The sequence below is a fragment of the Oryctolagus cuniculus genome, chromosome 1, assembly GCF_964237555.1.
Source record: "Oryctolagus cuniculus chromosome 1, mOryCun1.1, whole genome shotgun sequence".
In the NCBI taxonomy this organism is placed as follows: Eukaryota; Metazoa; Chordata; class Mammalia; order Lagomorpha; family Leporidae; genus Oryctolagus; species Oryctolagus cuniculus.
Genome location: NC_091432.1, coordinates 226,493,506 through 226,518,729, shown reverse-complemented (window position 1 = coordinate 226,518,729; position 25,224 = coordinate 226,493,506). Strand labels below are relative to the sequence as shown.

At 39.8% G+C, this 25,224-nt stretch overlaps 2 protein-coding genes across 6 annotated transcripts in view; one reads left to right on the top strand and one right to left on the bottom strand.

Moving 5' to 3' along the window:
• LOC100357943 (olfactory receptor 1Q1) overlaps nucleotides 1–25,224 on the bottom strand; it is a 227,287-nt gene that overhangs the window by 45,573 nt on the left and 156,490 nt on the right. For 4 of the 5 annotated variants that reach the window (XM_070056480.1, XM_070056474.1, XM_051841152.2 and 1 more), the window contains 2 exons: nucleotides 20,235–20,354; nucleotides 19,542–19,630 (listed from right to left, as the gene is read on the bottom strand). The gene's annotated coding sequence lies outside the window, so the exon portion shown is untranslated. The remainder of the gene's footprint in view (nucleotides 1–19,541; nucleotides 19,631–20,234; nucleotides 20,355–25,224) is intronic. The other variant, XM_051841324.2, reaches the window with a different exon arrangement.
• LOC127489783 (olfactory receptor 1L8) lies at nucleotides 13,435–23,921 on the top strand. Its single transcript, XM_070056493.1, has one exon. It carries the CDS (start codon nucleotides 15,888–15,890, stop codon nucleotides 16,818–16,820), a length of 933 nt encoding a protein of 310 aa, XP_069912594.1. The 5' UTR covers nucleotides 13,435–15,887; the 3' UTR covers nucleotides 16,821–23,921.

Genomic DNA, 25,224 nt, shown 5'->3' with positions numbered 1-25,224 from the left:
ATTAGATTTCCAGGTAAACTCATTAGAGAAGAGGGAATATAATTTGGGATCTGGAGTAGTAATTAGCTATATCAGAAGTAGTAAAGAGTAGAGTAGGGATACAAACTTTTAGGTACATGGGAACATCCCAAGGCTGTATACCAGTTGGGAGGACCAGTGTAGGGAGAAGGCGGTAAGCAGTATGGTGAATGACCTAAAATATGACCAGTCTCCCAGCCACAGGGGTTTGAAACTTGGAGTCAGCTGAATCAAACTGAGTTGGGTGTCTCTTCAAAACTTGGAGTTACTGATACTTGGAGTTAGCTAGTCTTAGGCTCTGAAGATCTCATATATTCATAAGGAGTGGGGAGCAGAGGCAATGATCTCACCACTACAGCTTTTTGTAAACCTTTGCAGTGTATCTACAGGCAGAAAAATTGGACCAAACTTGGAGAAAAGAGAAGTCTGACATTCCAGAAAGACACAAAGGAGCTGCCTCTTGATTTTACAGTTTAATACAATCTTATTGAGCCCTGTTTTGTTTGTTCTTTAACAAGAAGTGGAATATCTTAGTGCTCAAGAGTACAGATTCTAGCTGTAAATCTTGCCTCTGTCCTTTATTAATTGTGAATAAATTACAAAACATCTCAATCACTACAAAAATAATAGTAAGAAGAGTTAACTAGTACTGGTACTGTCTATTAAAGTATTGCACAGGCCCTGGGCTAAAAGTGTTTTACTTATACTTTTTAAGATATTTATTGATTTATTTATTGAGAGGCAAATAACCATACAGTGACAGAGATATTGTCTGCTATTTCATTAACAAAATACCTATAATAGCCAGTGCTGGGACAGGCCAAAGCTAGAAGCCATGAACTCAAAGGAGGTCTCCCATGTGGCTGACAGGGACCCAACCAGCTGAGCCATCACCTGCTATCTCCCAAGCTGTGCATTATAAGGAACCTGGAATCCGCAGCAGAGCCAAGGCTCAAACCAAGGCATTACAATATGGGAAGCAGTTTTTCCCAGTGGCGTCTTAATCGCTAGACTAAATAGCCATCCCCCATTTATGTAACTCTGGTCTATGTGAATGGGCACTTACCCAGCTGTTCTCAGCCAATCTGAGATGCTGTTGAGCTGTGGGGTTCGGTAGCCTTAATGCTTTGCTGTCAAACAATGGAAAATTCATATCACAGACCCATCTGGAGACAGCCTCTTTCCCTTGTAGAATGGAAATGGAATTCACTGTTGTAGGCAACTGTAGGGTAGATTTTTTGAGGCACAATAAGTAGAACTGGAAAGTCCCCAAGGGGGCTCATGTGGGAATATTTACAAAGTTTGGAGGCCCTAGAGTTCTCATTAGTGAAAATAGATGCTAATCTGCAGTGCGTCCTTAAAGACAGGAGATACACTGTTTGTTGTGAAGTCTTTCCCTGGTCCATCACCTTGAGCTTGTCCATCACTCATCATGCTGGGCTTGCTGCTCTCACCCTCTTCACTTCCAGTTATGACCCAGATAGAACAACTAGGAGAGCACAGATATGAGGCATCTTTTTCTCCTATGATTTTGATACTGTCCCAGCCAAGGCCCTTCTCTCTGTCATTCTCCTTATAATGTAAAATTAGGGGGTCTTTTGTGGAATGGAAAATTTAAATTCAATATAAACCTATATGTCAGTTTTAGCTGGATTTATTGCTCAACATATTTGTGAGATTTACCATTATTAGTGTGCATTAGCACTGTGGTTTATTTATTCTCATTCTGCTTGGAATTATAAATGTGTCATAATTTTTAAACCTAGCATAAGGCAAATGAACACTTTGGTTTTTCTCCAGTTTTGGTCTGCTGTGGATAGTTGCTGTGAATATTGTTATAAGTATCTTTTTGTTGAGCATGTCCATGGAATACTCTGGAGTGGAATGATATTATGTGACCCTAAGGATTGAAATTCTAGTCGTAGGGAATACAGCAATACACACTAACCAGTGGCATTCCAGATGATTGTTACCAATGTATGTTCCCATTTGTAGTGAAAAGGAATTTAGTTTCTCCAAATACTCAGCAAGACTTAAGTTGTTAGTCTTTTAAATTTTAGGCATACTAATGAGTTATTATCTCATACTAGATCTTATTATACTATCTCATGGTGGTTTTAGTCTGCTGTTGTTTGTTCTTTAAATACTATGTAGTCTTAAGAATTCAAGGAGTAAAATGCTAAAAGACCATAGCTTAGTGGGAATACAGGCAAGGGCTAAAAGCAAATGGAAAGATTTACCCAAGTCAAATGGAAAGACAACCATTTCACCCATATACATTACATTTTATTTTATTTATTTTTTAAAAAATTTATTTATTTATTTGAAAGGCAGAGAGAGAGAGAGGTTTTCCATCTGCTGATTCACTCGCCAGATAGCCGCAATGGTGGGAGCTGCGCTGATCCGGAGCCAGGAGCTTCCTCTCCCACATGGGTGCAGGGGCCCAAGGACTTGGGCCATCTTCCATTGCTGTCCCAGGCCATAGCAGAGAGCTGGATTGGAAGTGGAGCAGCCATGGGCTGGCACCGTGACTCACTTGGTTAATCCTCCGCCTGCAGTGCCAGCATCCCATATGGGCGCTGGGTTCTACTCCCAGTTGCTCGTCTTCCAGTCCAGCTCTCTGCTCTGGCCTGGGAAGGCAGTGGAGGATGGCCCAAGTGCTTGGGCCCCTGCACCCATGTGGGAGACCAGGAGGAGGAAGCACCTGGCTCCTGGCTTCGGGTCAGCATAGCTCCGGCTGTAGTGGTCATTTGGGGGGTGAACCAAAGGAAGGAAGACCTTTCTCTCTGTCTCTCTCTCACTGTCTAACTCTGTCAATTAAATATAAATAAATAAATAAATAAGGAAGTGGAGCAGCCAGGACTCGAACCAGCACCCATATGGGAAGCCTGCACTGCAGGTGGCAGCTTTACCTGCTATACCACAGTGCTGGTCCCATACATTACATTTTAAAGTAATCACAGATCATGAAAACTCTAGTAGTAAACTTTTTCTTTATTTATATAAGGGGAACAGATTTGACATATTTCATATATACAATTTTAAGTCCATAATGATCCTTCCTCCCTCCCTCTGCCCTCCCTCCTTTCTTTCTCTGTTTTTTCCTTTTAAATTTTGCAATAACATAATTTCAATTACTTTATGGTCACAGGCTTAATTCTCCACTAAATAAAGAATTCAACAAATAGAAAGTAAAAAGACCACAGTTACACAGGAATACAGAGAAAGGTTATGAACAATAATTAAGTCTTGGGATGTGATTTCACCCATATATATTACTTTTTTGTATTCTATGTATTAGCTACCACAATTTTTTTTAAAGCATGATATTTGTCTTTTTGGATCTGGCTTATTTCACTAGCATAATAGTTCGCAGCTGTATCCATTTTGTTGCAAAAGACAGAATTTATTCTTTTTGTATGACTGAGTAGTATTCTCTCTTAATATGTACCACCTTCTTCCTTAAACAGTAATCAGTTCGTGGACATTTGGGTTGATTCCATGCCTTAACTATTATGAATTGAGCTACTATAAACATACGTGTACTGCTTCATGTACTAATTTCATTTTCTTTGGGGAAATTCACAGGAGTGGATGTCTGGGTCATCTGGTAGATCAACTTTCAGATTCTGAGGACTTCCATACCATATCCATATTGGTTGAACTAGTTTATATTCTCATCAGCAGTGCATTAGAGTACCCTTTTTTCCACATCCTCAACAGCATGTGTTATATTTTTCATATTTGGATGATAGCCATTCTAACTGTGGTGATGGGATACCTCATTGTGGTTTTTTATTTTCATTTCCCTGATGGCTAGTGGACCTCAGAATTTTTTTGTGTGTCTATTGGCCATTTTCATTTCATCCTTTGAAAAATACCTGTTCAAAAAAATTCCTGTTCATTTCCTTTGCCCATTTCTTAACTGGAGTGTTTATTTTGTTGTTATTGAGTTTCTTGCACTCCTTATATATTTTAGATAGTAATCCTTTATCAGATGAATACTTTGCAAATATTTTCTCCCTTTCTATCCAGTGCCTATTCACTTTGTTGAGTGTTTTCTTTGCTGTGCAGAAAATTCTTAGCTTGGTGTAACCCCATTTGTCTATTTTTGCTTTTATTGCCTGTGCTTCTGAAGTGTTTGCCTATGCCAATGCCTTACAAGGTTTCCTCTGTTTTGCCTCTAGTAATATAACGGTTTCAGGGCAGAGTTTTATATCCCTGATCGATTGTGGGTTGGTTTTTATGTAGGATATAACATCTTGTTTCATACTTTTGCACGTGGAGATCTAATTTTCCCAATGCCATTTGTTGAAGAAACTGTCCTTTCTCCAGGGAGTGATTTTGACTCATTTATCAAAGATTAGTTGGTTGTGGATGTATGAGTGATCTTCTTTATGTTCTGAATTTATATAACTAGCATTTTGTTGAGGATTTTGCATCTATGTTCTTTGGTGATACTGGTCTATAGTTCTCTTTATTGGTTGCAGATTTTTCTGTTTTGGCATTAAGGTGATGCTGGCCTCAAAGAAGGAGTGTGGGAGGATTTTCTTCTTTAAATTTTTTGAATGGTTTAAGAAGAATTGACATTAGTTTTTCTTTAGTAAATTCGCAGTGAAGCCTTTTGGTCCTGGCCTTTCTTTGTTGGGAGGGTCTTTATTACTGATTCAGTCTCTTGGTTATTGATCTGTTTAGGTTTCCTATGTCTTCAGGACTCAATTTTGGTAAATTTTAAGTGTCCAGAAATCTATCCATTTCTTCTAGATTTTCCAATTTGTTGGAATATAGCTTTTTTTGTGGTAATTCCTGATTGTTCTTTTTAATTCTGTGATATCTATTGTAAAATCTCCTTTTTCATCTCTGGTTTTATGGATTTAGGTCTTTTCCCTCTTTTTTGGTTAGTTATGCTAATGATGTATCAATTTTGATTATTGTTTCAAAAAAGTACCTCTTCACTGATATTTTGTATCATTTCCTTTTATTACAATTTTGTTTATTCTTTAATTTTTATTACTTCTTTCTTCCTACTATTTTTGGTGTGATTTGTTCTCAATTTCCTAGGTCCTTGAGATGTTAGATCATTTATTTGATACCTTTTCAATTTCTTTATTGAGGCAGTAATTGCTGTAAAATTTCCTATTAGCACCACTTTTGCTGTATCCTACAATTCTCGATATGTTGAGTTGTCATCATCATTTATTTCTAGTAATTTTTTTATTTCCCTTTTGAGTTCTTCTATGATCCATACTTCATTCAGGAGCATGTTGTTCAGTCTCCAAACATTTGTATGTTTTCTAAAGTTTCTAGATACATGGTATGATTTCAGTTTTTAAAAATTAGTTGAGATTTGCTGTTTGTCTTAGCATATGGTCTATCCTGGAGAGGGTTCTATACCCTGATGAAAAGGATGTGTATTCTTCAACTGTGAATTGATACGTTCTGTAGATATCAGTTAGGTCCATTTTGGTCAATAGTGTAGATTAGCTGTGTTGTTTCTTTGTTGATTTTTTTGTCTAGTTGATCTGTCAATTGATGAAAATATGGTGTTGAAGTCTCCCATTATTATTGGAATATATGTCTCCCTTTAGATCCATTAACATTTGTTTTAAATAGGTGGATGCTCTAGCATTTAGTGCAAGTATACATTTAATATGGTCACATCTTCCTGTTAAGTTGATCCCTTAATAATTGCATAATTATCTTCTTTCTCTTTTAACAGATTTTTGTCTAAAGTCTATTTTGTATGATATGAGAGTAGTTATTTCTGCTCATTTTTTATTTCCATCCACAAAGAATATCTTTTTCCATCCTTTAACTTTGTGTCTTTCTTGGTGAGGTGTTTCTTATAGGCAGCATACCAGTGGGCCTTGTTTTTTAATCCACTCAGCCAGTTTGTAGCTTTCAAGTGCAGAGATTAGTCCATTTACATTCAAGGTTATTATTGATAAGTAATGATTTGGTCCTGCCATTTTCCCATAATATCCCTATTGCTTGTTTTGGATATTCTTTGTACTTTTACTAGGTGGTTTTCTGTCTTCACATTCTTTTTTGGTGCTAATTATCTTCCTCTGTTTCCCTGTGCAGCACATCCTTAAGTACAGTTTGTAATAGGGGACAGGTGGTGACAAATTTATTCAATTTATATTTGTTTCAGATGGGTGGCCTTTATTTAATTTATAAATGAGAGGTTTGATAGATAATGTTTTTCTGGGTTGACAGTTTTTTCTCTTTGAGGACTTGTAATAAATCTCTCTATTCTCTCCTATCCTATAGGGTTTCTTCTGACAAACCTATCAATCAAATTGGAGTTCCTTTGAAGGTAATATGGCATTTCTTACACATTTTAAGATCTTTGCTTTACTTTTAAAAGTTTGAATATAATGTGTTATAGTGAGGATCTTTTCTGATCATGTGTATTTTAGGTTCTATGCGCTTCCTGTACTTGGATGTCCATTTTTTTCTTCAAATTAGAAAATTTCCTGCTGTTATTTAATATGCCCTGTAAGCCATTTTGCTTTTCTATTCATTCAGGAATTCCTAGGACATGTGTATTTGGCCATTTGATGGTATCCCCTAGATTTCAAACACTGTTTTCAGTTTTTCTAAATTTTTTTGTCTGAAATATTTCCAAAGAATTTTCTTTTTCTTCTAACTCAGATATTCTTTCTTCTGTTTCAGGTTTTCCACTGTACTTTTTTGACATATTGAATTCTCCATTTCTAACATGTCAGTGTGATTTTTCTTTAATATCTCTGTCTCCCAGCAGAATTTCTCATCCAGGTCACGTATGGATTTCTTAACTCATGCAATTGCTTCTCTGTGTTTTTGAGTAATCTTACAATCACTCTTTTGAATTTCTTCTCAGATATTTTGTCAGTCTCCTAGTCTTCACAGTTTAATATTGAGGTATTAGTTTTTTAATTTAGGGGAGTCATTTTGTCTTCCTGGTTCGTGTTTCTTATATTTCTATGCTTGTTTTTTATACATCTGGGGAAACACTTAGTCTCTCCTCTGAAGGCTTTGTTGTGTCTTTATGTCTTACTGGAGTGCCTTCAGCAGATATCCAGAAGTGTGTGTTGGGTAGGGTTGGGGGCTCTGTCCAGCATTTGTGGGTGGAGCAAGAATCTAGCATGACATCCAAGTTAGGCATGGTATAGTCAATAAGTGGAGGGGATGATCATGCTGGCTGGCATGTTCACAGTCTCGGTTCTTCTCTGTGCCAAGGTGATCCAGCTGTCTAGGCTGAGTTCACAATTCCTATGAACCCCACCCACTTACGCACATGAACTGCAGAAAGGATTTTTGTACTCCATGGCATGAGCGCAGAGCCCTCCATGATGACCCCCTCCAGAACGCAGGGAGTTCTGAGCTTCTGGAGTCAGACCCATTGATTTCCCAAAGATCTGGCCACACCCCACACCCTTCTCAATTTCTTAGCCTATCGCACAGTTACAGGGTGCTGGGCTCCTGCATCCATAGAGTACATGGGGTCCACTCTGCCCTCTAAGCCTCCCTGTCCATGGAGAGAGTTGCCTCATCCCTGGAGCCAGCAAGCCACCCAACAGAGGTCAGTCAGTGCTCTGTCTCAGCAAGCTGAGGCTGGGAAGGTGAGAGGAACAATGTGCACTCCCTTCATGTGCTTACTGGGCACCTTAGCCATCTCCAACTCTCCGGGTCAGACTTAAAGCCAGGAGACCATGAATTTCTCCCTAAGACAAAATCCACCTGTGGTGTGCGGGTCACAGAAGCCTCAAGTTGCCTTATTCTGGGGAGATGGTGCTTCCCACTACATCAGTTGCTCAGTGTCTAGCTAGGGGGGAAGGAGAAAAGCAGTGTATCCTCCCTTCATGGAGTTGGGTGGGTATCCTGCCCATCTCCAGCTCTTTGGGCGGGATTCAGTCAGTGTGGACTGCAGGCTTCTCCCTCAGACAAGATTGCCCATGGCAGGTGGGCTACTGCAGACTTCGCTCACATCACCCTGAGAAGACAGCATCCCCACCAGGCACAAGCTGCAGGAGTCACTGGTTGTCTTGTAAGCTGCCGTGTGCTTGTACAATCTTCACTGCCCCATAGAAGCTGTCTTCTTCCTGTAGACTTTCCACTGAAAACTTTGCTCCAATTGTCTCCTGGGGATGTGGTTCCTCCTGTGTTCTTCTGGTAACTTCCCATGGACAAAGTCAGTGTGCTTTTCCTTATTCAGCCATCTTGGAATCTCAAACCATTGGTTTGACAAAGGTATGAACAAATTTTGACAAATCTATATTTGCAGCAATACTGATACATACAGGAATTTTGCTTTTTGATTTTTTTAAGTTTAGTTCCCACCTATAAGGGAGAGTACACAGTGTTTATCTTTCTGCATCTGGCTTATTTCACTCAATCTGATGTCCTTCCTTCTGCATCCATTTTGCTGCAAGTGGTGGAACTTCATTCTTTATAGCTGAATAATATTTCGTTATGTATACACACCACATTTTCTTTATCCATGCATCTGATGATGGACACCTTGGTTCATTCCAAATTTTAGCTATTGTGAACAGTGCTGCTATAAACATGGTGGTACCGGTATCTCTTTGATGCAATGTGTTCATTGTCTTCTGGGTATATGGCCTTATGTGGGATTGCTGTATCATAGGGCAAATCTATTTCTAGTTTTAAAAGAAAGAAAATTTGCATACTGGTTTTCACAGTGACTGCATTGATTTACATTCCCACCAGCATTGTAGAAGTGCTCCCCTTTCCCTACATCCTGGCTAGAATTTGATAGTCTTCTGTCTTTTGGATACTAGCCATCGTGACAGGCATGAGTTGATCTGTGATTGTGGTTTTGATTTGCATTTCTTTGATGGTTAGTGATTTTCTTCAGATATTTGTTGGCTATTTGTTTTTCTTCTTTTTATAACTGTTGAGATTCTTTGCCCATTTTGTAACTGGATTGGTTTGGGTTTTGTTGTTGTATTTTTAAATTGCTGATATATTCTGGAGATTAATCCTTTGTTAGATAAGTAGCTCACAAATATTCTTCCAATTCTATTGGATGATGCTTCATTCTATTGATAATTTCCTTTGCTGTGTTGAGGCTTCTGAGTTTGATATAATACAATGTGTTTAGTTTTGATTTTGTTGAATGTGCTTTGGGGGTTTTATCTAAGAAGTCATCACTACCTGATTGTCTTCAAGTATTTCCCCTACATTTTTGTCTAGCAACTTCTTATTCTCAGGTCTTAAATTTAAGTCTTTTATTCATCTTGAGTTGATTTTTGTATGTGGCGAGAAGTATAGTTCTAATTTCATTCTTTTATTTATATGCATCCAATTTTTCCAGCGCCATTTATTGAAGAGGATGTCCTTAGTCTGCTATATGGGCTGAACAGTTTTGTCAAAAATCAGTTGGCTGTAATATGTGGGTTAATTTCTAGGCTGTTTATTCTGTTCCATTGATCTGTGTGTCAGTTTGTATGCCAGTGCCATGCTGTTTTAATTACCATATCTTTGTAGTATACTTTGAAGTCTGCTATTGTGATTCCTCTAGCTTGATTTTTTTTTTCTCATGATCACTTTGGTTACTCTGGGTCTTTTGTGATTACATAAAAATTTTAGGATTGCTTTTTCTTTTTCTCTCTTTTTTATGTTTAACTTTTATTTAGTAAATATAAATTTCCAAAGTACAGTTTATGGATTACAATGACTTTACCCCCCCATAACTTCCCTCCCACCTGCAATCCTCCCATCTCCCACTCCCTCTCCCATTCCATTCGCATCAAGATTCATTTTCAATTATCTTTATATACAGAAGATTAATTTAGTATAAATTAAGTAAAGATTTCAACAGTTTGCACCCACACCGAAGCACAAAGTGTAAAGTACTGTTTGAGTACTAGTTATAGCATTAATTCACATAGTACAACACATTAAGGACAGAGATCCTACATGGGGGAGTAAGTACACAGTGACTCCTGTTGTTGACTTAACAATTGACACTCTTGTTTATGGCATCAGTAATCACCCTAGGCTCTAGTCATGAGTTGCCAAGGCTATGGAAGCTTTTTCTTTTTTCAAAGATTTATTTTTGTTTACTTTAAGGACAGAGTTATGGAGAGATAGAGAGTTCTTCCATCAGCTGCAAATGGCCACAATGGCTGGAGCTGGGACAGGACAAAGCCAGGAGCCAAGAGTTTCATCCCAGTCTCCCCTATGGGTGCATTAGCAGGGAGTGGGATCAGAAGTATAGCAGCTGGGACTCAAATCAGCACCCATATGGGATGCTGGCGGCAAGCAATGGTTAACCCATTTTACCACAATGCCAGCCTGCAGGATGGTTTTTGTCTAATCCCATAAAGGATGTCACTGGTATTTTGATAGAAATAATATTGATTCTGTAGATTGCTCTAGGAAGCAATTTTAATGATAGCGATTATTCTAATCCATGAGCAAGGAAAATTTTTCATTTTTTGTCTTTGCTCATTTCTTTAATCAATGTTTTATAATTTTCATTATAGAGATCCATCACTTCTTTGGTTATATTTACTCCTAACTATTTGATATTTATGGCTATTGTGAATGGGATTTGTTTCTTATATGAGTTTGTCATTGACATATAAAAATAAGCTGTTTGTTTATTTTGTAACCTGCAAATTTACTTAATTAGACTTGCCACATGACCCAGCAATCTTACTTCTAGGTATATACCCAACTCAGGAACACATTGTATCAAAGAGATACCTGCATCAATATGATTATTAGCAGCATTGCTCACAATAGCCAAAATATGGAATCAACCAATATGTTCATCATCAGATGAACAGATAATGAAAATGTGGCATATATACACAATGGAATATTATTCCACTATAAAAAGGAATAAAATTCTACCACTTGAAGCAAAATGGATGCAAATGGAGGGTACATGTTAGGTAAAATAAGCTGGATAAAAAGAAAAGCAAATGTTATATGTCCTCCCTTATATATGGGACATTATTAAAATTAAAAAGGAAAAAGCAAAAAACAAAAAACAAATTCCTATGTGTATCAGTATTGCTGCAAACTTTGTTTTATTCCTTTGTCAAACAAATGGTTAAGAAGGTTATGCTACTATAGTTTTAATTATCTGTGATTATTTTAGAATATACTAAATATGAGTGAATATTATTATTTTTTGAATTGTATCTATGAATTCTAGTGAATAGTTTCTCCACAAGTGAATCAAATAAGTTGTAAACTGGGAGAAAATATGTGCACAAAACTTATGTGATAAAGGGCTGTTGTCTAAAACATAGAGATATTTCTTGAAATACAACAATATTTAAACAAAAATCCCCATTAAAAATGGGCCAAAGATCTTAACAGGCACCCCATCAAAGACGACATACAGTTGAAAAATAAGCATATGAGAAAATGCTCCACCCTCGTATATCAGGGAATTCCAAATTAAAACAATGAGACATGAGTACATAGTTGAATAAGAATTCCCAAACGTGAAATGTTTACCAGCGTAATTATTTATCAATTCTTAATAACCAACTTGACTCTCGCTGGGATTAAACATGACAATAGGTCTGATCTGATTTCATCATCATTTAAAAAATCATCTATTATTTTTCACTTTATGTTTCTGTGTGGGAGCAAACTGTTGAAATCTTTACTTAATGCATGCTAAACTGATCTTCTGTGTATAAAGAGAATCGAAAATGAATCTTGATGTGAATGGAATGGGAGAGGGAGTGGGAAAGGGGAGGGTTGCGGGTGGGAGGGACGTTATGGGGGGGAAGCCATTGTAATCCATAAGCCGTACTTTGGAAATTTATATTCATTAAATAAAAGTTAAAAAAAAATTACGTGAAAATATTGAAACATTCCATTGAGATGTTGCAGTGAAGTTCAGAAGCTCTGAAATTAGTCCCCGACATCTAAACAGGGAGCCTCAGGGGTCCCCTGTCCCCTTTGGAGTCACCTGTGGCAGCAGGAATTCCCATTCTGCTTTCTCTGCTTAGAGAGAGCACAGCACAGAATCCCCTGAGAGGCTGGCACAGCCCCCTCAGCCCAACAAGGGTCCCAGGGGCAGGAGAGCAGACCTCAACCCCGTGAGAAGCTGCTGGGCTTCCACAGCCAACAGAGTCCTCGCCACTCAGCTCAGGGCACGTCTGCCTTCAGAGTGCAGAGCTGGAAAAGGGCAGCATCACCCGGAGTCAGAGTGTAGGATGGATTTAAGGCCGTCAGAGAACTGTGTTGTCCCGTCAGAGCAGTAGAGCGATCCTTCCCTTGCCCCTGCTCCTCTCCTTGCCCATCAGCCCAGATCAAGGAAGAAGCGTGAGGAAGCTGAGCTCTGGCTGAGGAGCAGACTTGAATTCATTCACAGAGGCTGTGCAGAAGCTCAGCTTCTGGAGAAACTTGGAAGCAACGAAAAGCCTGTGGACGTGGAGGTGAGCTGCAGTGAGGGGAGCCCCCATGGCACCCAGCCAGCTGGGCATGTACTCGGTCCTCCCTGATGGGTTCAGCTACTTCTTACACTAAGAAGTTGGGGTGCAATTGAAACCTCCATCTGGCTTTTTTTTGTGACAGGCAGAGTTAGAGAGAGAGAGAGAGAGAGAGAGAGAGAGAGAGAGAGAGAAAGGTCTTCCTTCCATTGGTTCACCCCCCCAAAATGGCTGCCATGGCCGGCGTGCTGCGCCAATCTAAAGCCAGGAGCCAGGTGCCCCCTCCTGGTCTCCCACGCAGGTGCAGGGCCCAAGGACCTGGGCCATCCTCCACTGCCCTCCCGGGCCACAGCAGAGAGCTGGACTGGAAGAGGAGCGACCGGGACAGAATCTGGAGCCCTAACCGGGACTAGAACCTGGGGTACCAGCACCGCAGGCAGAGGATTAGCCTAGTGAGCCATGGCACCGGCCCTATCTGGCTTTTAAATGTAGGTCCACCCAACTTGGCCTCCAGACCATCTTTGCCACGTGTTTTGGTTTCAGCAGAAAATCTCTGCAGCCTCATACACTGGTAATTATTTCCCTTACTCAGACATCCCAAACCTTATTCCTTTACCCTAGTCATCAGCAAAGGTCATCCTCACACGTGTGCTGTGAAGCAGCCAACATCACTTAATCCAAATTTGCTTTATTTTTAAATTCTGCAACTTTAGGTAGTCCTTTCAGGAATGACCCCTTTATTAAATACTGGTTTGTGTTTGACAAATTACTCTCAGACATGTTCTCTCACTTGCTATTCAAAAAAAAAAAAAAATGAGGAATCAGACAGGGTCTGTCCTGTGCACTACCAATGCCACACACCCCCACCATGCATGGCCACAAATTTTCTACCTTATTTTAGCCAGTCATTCATAGATATTCAAACTTTCTTTCTTTTAAAAAAGGTTTATGTATTGATTTGAAAGGCAGAGTTACAGAGTAATGAGATAGAGAAAGAGAGAAATCTTCCATCTGCTGGTTCATTCTCCAAATAGCCACAGCAGACAAAGTTGGGCCTTGCCAAAGCCAGGAGCTTCATCAGGGTCTCCCACGTGGGTGCAGGGGCCCAAGTACTCGGGTTATCTACCGCTGATTCCCAGGTATATTAGCAGGGAGCTGCATGGGAAGTGAAGGAGCCAGGAATCAAACTTGTGCCCATATGGGATGCTGGTGTCACAGGCAGCAGCTTAAGCTGCTGCACCACAATGCTGATCCCATATTCAAATTTTCAAAAGCCATGACCTGCTCAATATAGAAAGACACATTGCCTTTCTTGCAATACGACATATTCTGAACATGGGACAAGAAAATGGGTCCCTGCCTGATTTTTTTTTTTACAATGCTCATTTTCCATGAACTTTTTGAAGACTCCTTATATGTATGTATCTCAAAAATTTTTCACATCAAAATGAACTCATTTTTTATTTTCATTCCCATGAACTCTTTGACACTCCCTCATATACTGTAATGGAGCTTCAAAAATTTCACAGAAAATGAAATTAAAAGACAATTTTACTTTGGTGCATCAACAGAGTCTTCAAAATTTGTATGCAAATGTGTATTATGAAAACACTATGCATGGATTTCAAAACTTTTTGTACCAAAATTAACATATTTTTATTCTATTTTCCATGAACTTTTTGAAGTTCCTATGTATGCACATCCATGCATTTGTATCTTTGTCAAAATTTGGAGATTTATAGAATCACAGTTAGGAGAATGGGCTTCTGAGTGAATCCCCTGGGACTTTAACCCATGTTTCCATGCACAACGCCCTCACTTCTCGCTACCTCACTCTGCTGGTATGAAGTGGCAGTAGTAATAGTGCACGCGTCGTCATCCCTTATCGGGGATTTAGTGAGATGCTGAGCGTGTGTCCACAATTAATAGATCTTGAATAAGTAACAGTGATCAACCTTGATTATGCATTCACTCAAAGCATTTAATGGATCAGCAAATATTTTTTTTCTATAAAAACTTTCAAAATCATGAAATAAGTCTGATAATTTGAGGTATACAATATTTTGAATATGCAAATTAATTAGCTGTTGGAACATACAGGAATGACAGGTAAGGGAAGATGACTCAAGGGTTGATGGTGACCAACAGCTCATTCTGAGTGTTTACAACACGCTGGACCCTCCTCTATGTCTTTTAAATATATAACCTCATTAAATCCTGTGACAATGTGGATATTTGTGTCCAATTTTACACACGAGGAAACAGATTTCAAGCAGGTTAGTAACTTAATAATGAAAATGTAGATATTTGGTTTTAAAGAAAATTATATTTTGAAATGTGTGATAATTCTAATGTAATAGACCTATCCATAATGTGTGAAAGAACATGCTCTCAAAAATTATTATAAACAAATATGTTCATTATTGAGATTTTTATGGTAGTCAACAGTAATTAGAAGTAACTATATTAGAAGTAACCCATATGTTAAAATTATTAAAAATCACTGTGTAGTATATCTAGTCACAAGGTACAGATAAACATGCCAACTCTGAAAAACTGACTTAACAACTTGCTGTACAAGAACTTTCATTGCAGGAATGTTTGTGGTAGAAAGAAATGGTGTCCACTTTGATGCCTTTCTCTAAGTAACTGGATAGAACTTGAAAAATATGTCTACAAAAGCAAGGTAACATTTTCCACATTATCTATAAAAACGTATGAAGATAGCAAAAATATAAATTGGCTACTCATTCTATACAAATGTGACTTAGGTTAGGGGATAAAGAAGCGAATGATAGTTTACAAAAAAGCCAGGACTCATGCACACTGAAGATAGAGGAGATGAAATCACTCTGCTGAGCTGAGTTCAGCAGTCCTCTTACAGACCCTGGGAGTCGTTTTGCTGGACCATTGTTTTTTCCGAGGCAATACAAAGCTGAAGTTCAGCATGATACAAGTGATTGGCTTTGATAGGGAGGTTACAGTCGTTCGTTCGTTCCCTATCAAAAACACCTCCACCCTCAATCCCCATCCCCTTTAGTCACCAAATTCATCCCTGCCTAACACTGTACTACATATTTGGTTTGTTGATGACTTAACTCCCAAACTAGAACATGAGCTCCACAAGTCAAGAATGTGTCTGTTCCATTGCTGTTCCCAGTAGGAGACTAGTAGTTTGTATAAAACAGGAATGACTCAGAATCAGAGGGGTCCACTTGTAATGATTCATGCAGAAATGCTTCTCTGTGCCTCCAGCTTTGATACAGAGCCCTCATGATGCCCAGATGTGGTCAGGGGCGAGCACATCGAAGATCATGCGGCTGACAGCTGCCTGTGCACAGCAGATATTTGTGACCTCACACACGAAGTGAAGACTTGCAGAGTTCTCATTCTGTGAGTTACAGAACTGAAGTGCATTTAATAACAAAACTGCTTGCAGGAACAGGGCACAAGCCAATGGAAAGAGTCAACCAAACCAGCAGTGTCTCTGAGTTCATCCTTGTGGGACTTTCCTCCAGGCCTGAGGACCAAACTCCACTCTTCGTCCTCTTCCTTACCATTTACCTGGTCACCATCACAGGGAACCTGCTCATCATCCTGGCTATCTGCTCTGACCCCCAGCTGCAGACTCCCATGTATTTCTTCTTGAGTTTCCTGTCTTTCACTGACATTTGGTTCACAACAACCATCGTCCCCAAGATGCTGGCGAACTTCCTGTCAGAAAGGAAGACCATCTCCTATGCGGACTGTCTGACTCAAATGTACTTCATCTATGCCTTCGGCAACAGCGACAGCTGCCTTCTGGCAGTCATGGCCTTTGACCGCTATGTGGCCATCTGCGACCCCTTCCACTACGTTACCACCATGAGCCACCGCCGCTGTGTCCTGCTGGTGGCCTTCTCCTGTTCACTCCCACACCTCCACTCACTCTTGCACACACTTCTGCTGAACCTTCTCACCTTCTGCGACTCCAACGTTATCCACCACTTCCTCTGTGACCTCAGCCCTCTCATGAAATTGTCCTGCTCCCCCACAGTTGTCAATGAAACTGTGATAATGGCAGAAGGATCTGTAGTTTTGGTGACCCCTTTCCTATGCATTGTTTTCTCTTACACACGAATCCTCATCACAGTTCTCAAGATTCCTTCTGCTGCTGGGAAGCACAAAGCCTTCTCCACCTGTGGTTCTCACCTCACCGTGGTAACACTGTTTTATGGCAGCATCTTCTATGTCTATTTACAACCCGTGTCTACCTACACTGTCAAGGACCACATGGCAACCGTTGTCTACACAGTTTTGACCTCCATGCTAAATCCATTTATCTACAGTTTGAGAAACAAAGACCTGAAACGTGGCCTGAGGAAGCTCATGAGCAGGAGGAGATCCTAAGTTGGCCCTTGTGACAAACGCACGTGGACCCAGTTTCTCTGGGTTTCTGCTGAACACTCAGTCTCTTGGAGGCGTCATTTCACACCTGGTGAGATAAGGCTATTGGGAATATTTACATACAAGGGGCTCTGTTTCTGCTTAAATCACAACACTCCTCCTTTCTATTCTATTTTTTTGGAAGATCCATCACTTTCTCTACTTTCTCACCTTTCAAATCCTGCTTGAAACATTTCCTGACCATCTTTGTTTATGAAGACTGGTCCTCTGGAATTCTTAATTACAATATACTGCTGAATACCTAAATGATTTGACAGGTGTTGAAAGCATTTGAAGAGGGAAAGAATGGAGAAAGAGAATGAAGATGACTAGGAGGCTTATATTTTAGTTAAACTTTCTCATTATTGAGGATTTTTATAATTTCTTATTTTTTCTCTTTCTAAAATGTTTTCCTGCTTAAATTTTAAGTTTTGATTTTTATTCTTCTCTTCCCTTGCTCTCCTTTCTGTATTATTCTACTGTGGGATTTATTTTTCTTCAATTTCCTCTTTTATTTTGTCAAAAATGTTACCATGGGATCCCAAACTCCCTTAAGCTGGGTGTTAAAAATAGCATTTTGAGTGTTAGAGTGAGCATGGGGATAGGATTAAGTGTTAAGTGATCATATAAATAGGACTAAGTATTTGATAATACTAATAGAATTAAAAAGGGGTGAATGGGCCGGCGCCGCGGCTCACTAGGCTAATCCTCCGCCTAGCGGCGCCGGCACACCGGGTTCTAGTCCCGGTCGGGGCGCCGGATTCTGTCCCGGTTGCCCCTCTTCCAGGCCAGCCCTCTGCTGTGGCCCGGGAGTGCAGTGGAGGATGGCCCAGGTGCTTGGGCCCTGCACCCCATGGGAGACCAGGAAAAGCACCTGGCTCCTGGCTCCTGCCATCGGATCAGCGCGGTGCGCCGGTCGCAGCGCGCCGGCCGCGGCGGCCATTGGAGGGTGAACCAACGGCAAAGGAAGACCTTTCTCTCTGTCTCTCTCTCTCACTGTCCACTCTGCCTGTCAAAAAAAAAAAAAAAAAAAAAAAAAAAAAAAAAAAAAAGGGGTGAATGCTCCATCATGAAAAGCAGTCCACACAACAGACTCATAGAATGACAATCACTTTAAATAGCACTCTGACCTCAGAAACAACCCTTAAGGCATTCTTGTATGGCTGAAAAAACCCATGAGACCATTTCAGTCATGGAAAGCCAGAACACCATGGCAAAAAATGTCCTACAAGAAGGACTTCTATGGCTGAGACCCCAACAGAAAGAAGTGGTCATCAAAGAAAGAGGTACTTTTCTCTGAAGGGAGGAGAGAACTTCTACTTTGCTCATGACCTTGTCTAAATATGGAAGGAGTCAGTAGATTCAAAATGCTTCCACAGCCAAGGCAGCTCATGTCAAGAGCCTCAGGTGATCACTGACATCATACATAAGGCTGTTAATTGTTAAATTAACAACAGAGTCACTGTGCACTAACTTCCCATATAGGACCTCTGCCCTCAAAGAGTTGGATTAGAAAAGTTAATAGTAAAACTGGTTTGCAAAGATTTACCTCATTTTAATGTATTAAGTGGAGGATATTATCTATGTCTCATAAGCTATAGTAATGTCTAAGGGCTCACAAAAGACGTACCATTCTTGGGTCTTCTTCAAAGTTAATTCTCTCAAAAATATATATATATAAAACCTCAGAAAGGTTTACATTTATTGATTTAAAAAATAATTCCTTATTGTAAAAACAATCCTGTTGGTGTTCTATTGTACAGTAGGGTAATAATAGTTAATAATAACATACTGTACTTTTCTAAATAGCTAGAAGAAAGGCTTCTGAATGTTCACACTACAAGGAAACCATGAATATATGATGCATTGGATGCTAATTATCCTAATTTGATCATTAAAATGTATGTATAAATTGAAATATTACATTATCCCCCATAAATATGTAAAATTATTTTGTCAATAAATACAAAAAAATCTCTAAAAAAAGTTAATAGGGAGAAAGCATTATCCTTTCTCTCGATCTCTCCCTCTCTGTAACTCTGACTACAAATAAATAAATAAATATAAACAAAAAGAGATCAACCCAGTGGTGGGTCTGTAAGTTAGCAGCTGAAGAGAGGCTCTGTGGGCACGTATCTATCTGAAAACACTATTTGCATTTCACTTTGGTGGATAATTTGCTGATTTGCTACTATATAGACTTTTAGGCTCTAAAGCTTTTCTCTTGGATCTTTAAACGTATGCCTATATTATGCTATTGCATCAGGTGTCTTCAGTGAGAAATAGGGGGTCATTGTAATTTGTGATTCTTTGTACCGGACGCCTCTCTAGAAACATGGCCATGCCGCCATTGCCTGGGCCTTGAGAGCAGACCCTTGTTCTGTTGATTTTACCCACGCCTGAGTGTAGAAGCCCAGAATTGTTCTTAACTGTGCTTAGGCCTGTAGGTGCCAACACGTAACAAAAAGGTAAGAAGCCCGAGGCAAGCAGGACTTGGACTTGAGACCAAAAACAAGAAGTGATTCATAAAAGGAAACATTGATAAGCTGAAACACATCAAATCTAAGACTTTTCTTTAAAGGATTCTGATAACAATAGAAGTTACAGAGTTGGAGAAAATATCTGTAACCACACATTTGACAAAGGACTAATATTCAGAATGCATAGATAATGGCCCCAACTCACCGGCAAAAAGTAAGCAATGCTATATGAACATGAGCAAAAGACTTGAAGAGACGTTCACAGCATAATTTGTACAGACAGCAGATGAGAACCTGAAAAGATATTGAACAACGTTAGCTATTTGGGAAATGTAAATTAAAATGACAATGACACTTGACTACATGCCTATCAAAATGACTAAGATAAAAAGTAAAAGTAAAAAACATCAAACAGACATAAGGATACAGAGAATCTATCCCTGATGTTTTGTTTGGTGGAACTAGAGAATAATATAGCTATTCTGAAAAGAGTTTGGGGTTTTCTTTAAAAGTTAAACATGCAACTATCATATAATCCAGAAATTACATTTATCCCAAAAAGTCATGAAAACTTATGTTAACACTAAAACAGGTGCAATTCTGTACATCTTCTGAAACATTATTTGTAATAACTGCAAATGGAAAAAACATAGGTCTTTCAGCCAATGAATGGTTAACAGACTGTGGCAGCCCATACCATGGAATATTATTCAGCAATTTAAAAAATAAACTATTGGGGCCTTTGCCATGGCATAGTGGATAAAGCTGCTGCCTGCAGCACTGGCATCCCATGTGGGTGCCAGTTTGAGTCCCAGATGCTCCACTTCTGATCCAGCTCTCTGCTATAGCCTGGGAAAGCAGTAGAAGATGGCCCAAGTCCTTGGGCCCCTGCACCCACCTGAGAGACCTGAAAGAAGCTCCTGGATCTTTGCCTCGGATCAGTGCAGCTCCAACCATTTTGACCATTTGGTGGGTGAACCAGCGGATGGAAGACCTCTCTGTCTCTCTGCAACTCTGCCTTTCAAATAAACAAATCTTTTTTTAAAAAATAAACTATCGATATATGCAACAACCCAGGTTAATCTCTACAGAATTATGCTGAGTTCAAAAATTCAGTCCCCAGCAGGTTATAGATGTGTGGTTGCATTTATATAACATTCTTAAAATGATAAAATGATAGAAGTGGAGAGCAAATTAGTGATTGACAGTATTTAAGAGGGGGGCAAGGGCAAGAAGCCAATGAATGTAGCTATGAAAAGACAGTATTAGAGGGCTTCATGATGATGGAAATGTCCCATTGTGGCATCCACTTGTCAGCTAAAATAGAATATTACAAAAACCAGTGACAGTCACACACAAACTTTATTGAAAATGAGAGGCAAGGCAACCAATCAGGACTGACACTCCTTACCAGAGTGCGGTCCCAACAGCGAGTTACACAGTTTTTTTTATAGCATTCTTCCACTAGGCCTCACATTTTGAACCCCTGGTATGCAGTGAACAACAACAAAAAAAACATGGAATATGGTTGTAAGATAACAGTTAACAATAACAAACCCAGGAACCATAACAAATCCAAGTTATGGTTGTAAGATAACAGTGAAGGGCACATTTCTGTCAATTTAGTTCCCTGTGATTTGGGTCCACATGGTTTCATAAGATACATCCTTAGCCATTAGCAAGCAACGCTAATATGTACAGAAGCAAGAGATCGGCAATTAGCTTTTAGCCACACTCACTCCATTTTGATTTTGACTCTACCTGGGGGCAAGGACAAGAGGCAAATGAATGTAGCTATGAAAAGACAGTAAGAGGGGGCTTAAGGATGATGGCAATGTCCCAGGACAACATCCCAGTTGTGATTCTGTGCAATTTTGTAGTTGTTATCACTAGGGGAAACTAGGCAAAAGATACATGGTATCTCTCTCTATTATTTCTTATAACTACATTTAAATCTGCAGTTATCTCAAAATAAATTTAATTAAAATTATACTTCCAGTTACACATTGAAACTGATTAGGAGCAGTGGTTAGAAAATATAAAATAAGATGTTAGACTTCAAATCATCAGAGAATGGGACACAGAACAGAGGAAGGGGCCAGCGTTATGGCACAGCAGGTTAAGCTGCTGCCTGTGAAACTGGCATCATGTATGGGCACTGGTTCATGTCTCAGCTGCCCCATTTCTGATCCAGATCCCTTCTTATGTACCCGGGAAAGCAGCAGAAGATGGCCCAAGTGCTTGGACCTCTGCACCCACGTGGGAGACCTGGAAGAAGCCCGTGGCTCTTGGCTTTGACCTAGCCCAAGTTGGCCATTGCAGCCACTTGGGGAGTGAACCAATGGACAGAAGTTCTGTCTTCTCTCCTCCTCTTCTACCTATGTAACCAGCTTTCAAATAGATAAATAAATCTTTTTAAAAAGTGGGAAAAATTAAAGAAAAATTTAAAAAAATTATAAGAAAAAAGGAAAAATGGAAGAGGGAAATTTGAAAGCAAATACACAGGTTATGTAGATATGAGGGACTAATTTTCATGAAAGAAAAACCTCACAGACCTGTACAAGACACAAATATCATAGATGATGAAGAAATTTGCTGTAATGTCGAACTAGATAGCTTGGACCAACTTTTTCAATGATGGCAAGCTGAAAAGGTCAAATGGAATATTTTTCAAATAGATTATTGAAACCAACACAAACAAAAAATGAGAAATTACTTGTAAAATCTGTAGTAGAAAGTGTGAACTCAAATAGAAAAGCCTATAGCTTCAAGCCAGTCTAGTAATGAAGGCAGTTGCCAAACCTTGAGAAACACTGTGAAACTAGACAGAGTTTACACAAAAGTAGGAATCCTGGACCCATCCAAAAAGAGTGATCTGTAAAATGCTACTTGATTTTAAGCTTCTTTTAGAATAAAAATCTAAAATAAATAATCTAAATTTATACCTTTAGGAAACTAGAAAAAGAGAAAATTGTATCCCAAGTGAGCAGAAGAAAATTAATAATAATTAGAGCTGAAATTGAGAACAGTAAATCAGAGAACATCAGTAATTGATAAGCGTCTCACCAGGCTTAGAAAAAGAGAAGAAAACAGAAAACACAATAATATCAGAAATAAATAGAAGAACATCTTCACAAATTCACAAATATTAAAAAGATAATGAAGGACTACTATGGACACTTCTGTGCCCACAGATTTTGACACAGATGAAATGGACCAATTCCTTCATATTCACAATTTGCTAAAACCCACCCAAGAAGAAATAGACAATACTAATACACCTATATCAGCCCAGTGCTGTGGTACAGTGGGTAAAGCCACTGCTTGCAACGCCAGCATCCCATATGGGCACCCATTTCAGTCCCAGTTTCTCCTCTTCTAATCCAGCTCCCTACTAATACGCCTGGAAAAGCAGTGGATGATGGCCCAAGTGCTTGTGCTCCTGAAAGACCCGGAGGAGGCTCCTGGCTTCAGCCTGGCTCAGCCCTTGCCATTGCTGCCATCTGGGGAATGAACCAGCAGATGTAAGATCTATCTCTTTGTCTCTCCCTCTGTAACTCTAACTTTCAAATAAATAGATCAATCTATTTTTTAAAAAACTAATACACCTTTGGGGCCAGCACTATGGCACAGCAGGTTAACGCCCTGGCCTGAAGTGCCGGCATCCCATATGGGCACCAGTTCAAGTATCAGCTGTTCCTCTTCTGATCCAGCTCTCTGCTATGGCCTAGGAAAGCAGTAGAGGATGGCCCAAGTGCTTGGGCCCCTACACCCGCATGGGAGACCCGGAAGAAGCTCCTGGCTCCCAGCTGTGGATTGGCACAGCTCCGGTCCTTATGGACAGTTGGGGAGTGAACCATCAGATGGAAGACCTCTCTCTCTCTCTCTCTGCCTCTCCTCTCTCTGTATAATTCTGACTTTGAAATAAATAAACAAAATATTTTTAAAAAAACTAATGCACCTATATCTATTTAAAATTGACTTACTAATTAATAAAAGTACCAGACCCAGATGGGTTTGCTGATGACTTCTATTAAACATTTAAGGATGAATGTATAGAAGTTACATACAATCTTTTCCAGAATATAGAAGCTGGAAGAATACAACCTCATTCTAATAACAATTCTATTAGTGTCACCCTAATATGAAAACCAAACCAAGACATTACAAGAAAATAAGGCGGCCGGCGCCGCGGCTCACTATGCTAATCCTCCGCCTTGCGGCGCCGGCACACCGGGTTCTAGTCCCGGTCGGGGTGCCGGATTCTGTCCCGGTTGCCCCTCTTCCAGGCCAGCTCTCTGCTGTGGCCCGGGAGTGCAGTGGAGGATGGCCCAAGTACTTGGGTCCTGCACCCCATGGGAGACCAGGATAATACCTGGCTTCTGCCATCGGATCAGTGTGGTGCGCTGGCGGCAGTGCACCGGCCGCGGCGGCCATTGGAGGGTGAACCAACGGCAAAAAGGAAGACCTTTCTCTCTGTCTCTCTCTCTCACTGTCCACTCTGCCTGTCAAAAAAAAAATAATAATAATTAATGTAAACTTTTCTTTAAACCAAATGCAGCTCTGTTTCTTTTCCTTTTTTATTTTTATTAATATAAAGAGAAGAGATTTATGTACTTCATAGGTACAGTTCTAAGTAGAAAACCATACTTCTCACCCTCCTGCTTTCCCTCTCCCAACCCCTCTCTTTCCCACTCTTTTATTTTTTGCAAAGAGATTTAAAAGTATTTATTAGAATCAAAGATCTCCAGTCAGAGCTGTGTGGAAGGGGAATTCCAAGAGAGGACAACCAAAAGGGGACTGGTGGCATTTGGCTTAAGTACAATTAAAAAAACTGACAACCACATTGGCATTTAGTTACCAGGTGAGGACAAAAACCACCAAAAGACCTCATTTACAATTCTCCATTTTATCCTGCCTGCTAAGGGTGGGAGCTCAGGGGTAGCTCCCTTGCTATTCTCATGGTAAAATTGGAGATTCTGAAGGAAGGAGGATGGAGGGATGGCCTGTTTTTTCTTCCTAAAGATATCGTTTTAGGGAAGGAAGCAAGTATTTTATACCCCAAATTCCACTGGGATCCCTTGACTATCTACTAACCCATCTGATTCTTCTTTTCATTAATATTTGCAAAGACATAATTTTAATCCACTCTTATAATCACAGTCTTAACTCACCACTAACCATAATATTTGCTTTATTTGAAAGGGAGAGACAGAGACAGGGAGAGTTCTCTTTTATCTGCTGGCCCACTCCCCAAATGCCCTCAGTAGCCAGGGCTGGACCAGGCTGAAGTCAGGAGCCCAGAAGTCCATCTGGGTCCTCCATGTGGTGGAAGGGACCCAATACTTGAGTAATCACCTGCCACCTCCCAGGGTGCATTTTAGCAGGAATTTGTCCCACAGGCAGAGGAGCTAGGACTCAGCAAAGCTCTCTGATATGGGATACAGGAATCCCATATACTGACTTTAAAAAGTATTTATTATTTGTTTATTTCATCTACTTATAGATTATATATATATTTATTTATAAAAGAGAGAGATCAATTTTCCAGCTGTTAATTCACTAACCAAATGCCCAGAACAGGGTTTAGCCAAAGCCAGGAGCCTGGAACCCTTTCTGAGTCTCCCACATGGGTGGCACGGGCTTAAGCAGCTGAGCTCTTTTATGCTGCCCCCTATATGCATTAGCAGAAGGCTGGATTTGAAGCAGAGTAGACAGGAGTTGAACTGGCACTCTGATAAAGCGTGTGGGCATCCTAAGCAGAAACTTAACCACAACTAATACCACAAGGCCCACCCCCAAGTAGAATCAACCACTGCACCAAAGGCCCTACACAAATTAATGTAATCTATCATGTCAACAAGCTGAAGAAGAAGTGTGATATAAAT

What these genes read in the sequence shown, in the direction of transcription:
- LOC127489783 (XM_070056493.1), top strand. Translation starts at nt 15,888, where the DNA reads ATGGAAAGAGTCAACCAAACCAGCAGTGTCTCTGAGTTCATCCTTGTG.